The sequence below is a fragment of the Rhea americana genome, unplaced genomic scaffold (assembly GCF_003343005.1).
Source record: "Rhea americana isolate MKP2758 unplaced genomic scaffold, rheAme1 scaffold_4, whole genome shotgun sequence".
In the NCBI taxonomy this organism is placed as follows: domain Eukaryota; kingdom Metazoa; phylum Chordata; class Aves; order Rheiformes; family Rheidae; genus Rhea; species Rhea americana.
In genome coordinates, this window is record NW_028186534.1 from 3,759,191 (window position 1) to 3,763,667 (window position 4,477).

At 56.9% G+C, this 4,477-nt stretch overlaps 1 protein-coding gene across 2 annotated transcripts; it reads right to left on the reverse strand.

The window, feature by feature from the left end:
- Window positions 1-1,351: 1,351 nt before the first annotated feature.
- On the reverse strand, window positions 1,352-4,441 carry LOC146590686 (P2Y purinoceptor 1-like). 2 transcript variants are annotated; one of them, XM_085313979.1, is made up of 2 exons: window positions 3,222-4,441; window positions 1,352-3,092 (listed from the first exon to the last, which is right to left on the reverse strand). In XM_085313979.1, exons 1-2 carry the CDS (start codon window positions 3,945-3,947, stop codon window positions 2,886-2,888), a joined length of 933 nt encoding a protein of 310 aa, XP_085170105.1. In that variant the 5' UTR covers window positions 3,948-4,441; the 3' UTR covers window positions 1,352-2,885. The 2 variants fall into 2 exon arrangements, with proteins under 2 accessions (XP_085170105.1, XP_085170104.1); XM_085313978.1 differs by having other exon boundaries at window positions 1,352-2,215; window positions 2,478-4,441.
- Window positions 4,442-4,477: the final 36 nt, after the last annotated feature.

Genomic DNA, 4,477 nt, shown 5'->3' on the forward strand with positions numbered 1-4,477 from the left:
CTGCCAAATTTCCAGGCCCGATCTTCATCCCACCAGTGTCAACAGAATTGCCGCACAGCTTGATTTGGGGGTTGACCCTAATCTGGGGAAAGTRGTCCAACCCCTCCGTTCGGCTCTGATTTGCAGACAAGCCCGTTGCTGCACTTTGCTGCGCCGGCGAGGCCGTGGGGCGGTGCTGGAAAGYGGCTGTTACAGGTGGGGTTCCTCTCGCCTGGTTTTAGAGATCTTAAAGCCTGACAGCAGTTGGCAAAGGTGGGAGACAGGAACATTCATCTCACCCCTTAAGCCAAGGGACCGAAACAGATGAAATGAATTACTTGCTTTCCTGCAGAGCAATTTCGCCCCGTGAGGACGTGCAGCTCAGCTGCGGCAATCTGGCGGCATTAAAAGGTCTCTGTGGCTGAGAGGAGAGGGTTTTGCTCAGAGCATAGGTGCCGATTCGGGCCCTGCCACAACCCTCCCAAGTCTTTGCCTATGCTTGTGCCAGCCTGGAGCCAAGGATGAAAGCCGGATCAGGCCCTCAGCACCCCAGGAGAGACCAGGGCTCTGGGCATGGTGAGTGGCACAGGTGGAACAGGCACTGAGCAGACCGGGGACAGAAAAAGCAGGAAAGCAGGGTGGCCCAGGGGGCTGCTTTCCCAGCTCAGCCCCCCCCCCTCCTGCTTTGGGGTCTAGGTGAGGGGAGCAGCCTGCGACCCAGCCGGTCCCCCCGTGCGTGGGCTCAGCAGCGAAGGGACGCCGCTGCTCCCACGGGCCCGCCAGATCCGCTGGCAGGCGCGGTGTCTCTGACGAGAGCCTTGCGCGAAGGCGGAAGAGCGGGGCAGCTTTCAGAAACGTGAGTGTTTCTCCAGACAAGGAGGGAGAGAGACCAAAGGCCTGGTGAAGCTCCAGCGAGGCCCCAGCTCCACAGACTATGTGGAAACAACAGAGGCCAGACTGGGTCCTGACGTCCTGARGGTCTTCCCTACTGCAGAGACAGAACATCTTCCTACACGTGAATTTAGGCTTTCCTTTCGATTTCATCTGAACGAGGAAGGATTTCAGCTTCAGAGATGCTCGAGTGCTTTGCTGGACCCCTGCCAGGTGCTGAGCATGCTCCAAGCACCTACCTTGGTCCGTCCTGGCCCAGCACTGCTCTTCTCYGGGGGATGGAGCCTCACCGTGGACGCTCTCACCAGGTGGACAGACTAACAGTGTTTCCACGAACTCCCACTCTGCAGAGCCCCATGAAACTCATTGCTTCCTCCTGCAGCAGGCAGGCCTCCCGCTCCAGCCTGCAGGCCAGCTGGCTTACGTGTTCCTCTAAAGCTTTAAAAGAAGCCAGACGACTCACGATTGAAAGCATTGAGTGTTTATTTGCACTTTAGACATACTAACGCTGTCTGAAAGCCAGCCGCGGCTCCCTCTGTGGCACGGCGAAGGTGGGTCGGTGCGAGCAGCAGCTGACAGTGAGAAACATCGGGCTTCGTGCCAAAGAGTGCCGAGTTCACGGGCTGGCGCTTTCCCAGTATTGCCTGGTTTTAACAATTACTAAAAAATCGCTGTTTTCACAAGAACTGAAATATCTGAGCTGTTAGCGGTGAGAACCGCAAGAAGAAGAAGAAGTCAACGATYGCTCGGCAGCCTTCGCTTCCCCGGGAAGCGGAGAACCCCGTGGCCTTGGTGCCAGCCCGCCCTGGAGGCTGCACAAGCCCTACCCTTGCTGTCTGAGCTTTCCTTCACAAGTCTTCAAACCCATGTTGCCTCCCTTCGGGCAAGGCTGCGAGGGTGTCCGTAAAACAAATACTGTTTAAGGTGTGCGTTGCCATCTATGATGGCAAATTAGGACATCTGACTCTCTCTTTGGATCAGCGTATGTCTTCATCTACCCCTCGAACAGTGATTTTAGAAGTGCAGAAGAGTATGATGACCATTTCCGAATACTCCCCAGGATGAGGCTGAAACTCACGGCTGCTTTGTAAACTGGGCTTCCCTCACTGCTAAATGGACACAGCCGGACATACCGAATTTCTAACTCTGAACACTCGGTCGTTTTAGTGAAATTATCAGGAGAGATTTCCATCAAGTTTAGCATGCAGTCAGACTTGCTAGATGCAGGCCTGATAGGCAGACACAAAGCTGTTACGAGTCTAGGTTTGTGCAGGCAAAGCCACAAGCAAAACTACGCCCAAAGGCCCTGCCACGGACCTATCACTGCGCGCTCACAGCTGCAAGCCTGTTCAAAACAAAATCCTTGCCACATTTTCAGATACTGTAGAGTCAAGCTTTGCATGTAATKAGTCAACTGCTGTTGATGGTGATCATTAATGGCCACAAATTTAATGATTAATGACCACATATTTAATCCTTTCATCCATAATTGTTACTAGGCCAGCTGTGGTCAAATTAACACACCGACCCCCCCACCCACACCCCCTCAGGTGTGTATTTGCATATCTAGTTTCTAAAAAAGGCAAGAGTAATATGCAGCCACCCACCTGAAGATCTGGAAAATCTCCTGAGATTTGCCTGTTGAAACCAGTGGTTCAGGTTTCTGCAGCACACCAGCCTCCAGAAACTTTAAAATGTCAAGTTTGTTGTTGTCTGCTATATGCCCTTCCGGAAGAGGGTAATGCTAAAATATTTTTTTCCTTCTGCAAAGGAGGTGAGCAATAGGGGATAACACAGCTCCTGAAGCAGCTCAGTCACCCAGGAACAACTTACACAGGAACTGGCACAGCTTAGTCATATATTTAATATCTGATGTTTTTATGAACCGTTCCAAAGCACTTCCCCCCCAAACTTGCCCTTACAGTGCTGCTGCAAGGTAGGTAGGTAATTCCCTTTGCCTCTCCTTAGGTGAAGGACAGCGTCCTGTCTCAAATCCGCCTCTTGAGCTGGGTAACTCAGAGCTTGTCAGAAACCTGCTGCTCACAGAGAATATTGATTTTCTTCTCATCCGTCTGGTGACTGGCTTCGCTCCTGAAGAGAGAGCGCAGAGAGTGGCTGGCCCTTTGCCCGAGAGTCCGCACATGTGACACGCAGTCTTCGCTGGTCRTTAGGTAGAGCAGGGGGTTCAAGGCACTGTTCAAGCTGGCCAGACCACGGGTCACCTGGTAGGAAACGTAAATGTTCTTTAAAGTCTGTGTGCAGGCCCCTTGCAGTTGCCAGGTTCGAGACAACAAGTTGAGGTTTCTGAATATGTGATAGGGGAGGAAGCAGAGCGAGAAGAGGACCATCACCACTATCACCAGTCTGATGCTTCTTCTCCGCAGGCGGGGGTCCACRGTGTCGTTCCTGCAGAGCACCACAACCACGTGGCCGTAGCACCCGATGATGATGAGAAAGGGGATGACGAAGCCCGTCACGGTGATGGCTGCGGTGTACGGCAAGTAAATACCCAGGTTCTTGTGCTCTGTCGTGTCATGGCACCGCGTTCCTGTGTAATCCATCTTGCTGAAGGCAAAATCAGGAGCTACCTGCATGATGACCCACACCCAGACCATCACRCTGAGCCACAGGGAAGAGGTCAGAGCCTGGCACCTGCCCCGCATCTTCATTGGGTGCACGATGCCCAGGTACCGGTGGACGCTGATGCACGTGAGGAAGCCAATGCTGGCATAGAGGTTGAGGTGGAAGAGGCCCCGGGTGAGCCGGCACCAGACCCTGCCGAAGAGCCACACTCTGCCCTGCAGGTAGTAGCTCACCAGGAAGGGCAGCGTGCTGACGTACAGCAGGTCAGCCAGGCCCAGGTTGCCCACCAGCAGGCTCAGGGCACCGTGGGCGCTCCGCCGCGGCCTGGCGCACAGCTGCCACAGGCCCAGCCCGTTCCCCACCAGCCCCAGGGGGATCACCACCAGATAGACGGTGGGCAAGTAGTGGTGGGCGAAGGCCATGTTCACCGAGCAYGCTGCCCTGCTGCCATTGCCGGGCTGCGAAGCCCAGGCTGTGGCAGCCTCCGTGGCCATGGGGCTGGGGCAGCAGGGCTCAGCCCGGGGATGAGGTGGGCAGGGGCAGTTCCTCCTGGCTCCGTGCTCCGGCTGCTCCTGCTCGGGCTGGGCAGTGCCTCAGTGCCTGGATCTGCGGAGCGGTGCCCAGGAGTGCGGTACCACGGAGCAAGGTGCCCCGGTGCCTGGAGCTGCAGGGCGGTGCCCCAGTGCCCGACGCAGTACCCACCGCGGTGCCCGGGTGCACGGTGCCGCGGAGCAGTGCCGCGGAGCGGTGCCCCGGTGCCCTGGTGTCCGGGTGCGCAGTGCGCCAGTGCCACAGAGAGGTGCCCCGGTGTCCAGGCGTGCAGTGCCCCAGTGCCTGGATCTGCAGTGCGGTGCCCAGGTGCGCGGTGCCCCGGTGCCCGGATCCGCAGTGCGGTTCCCCAGTGTCCGGGCACGCAGTGCCCCGGTGCCCGGATCCGCAGTGCGGTTCCCCAGTGTCCGGGCACGCAGTGCCCCGGTGCCCAGCGCGGTGCCCCGGTACCCTAGTGCCTGGCGCAGTGTCCGGG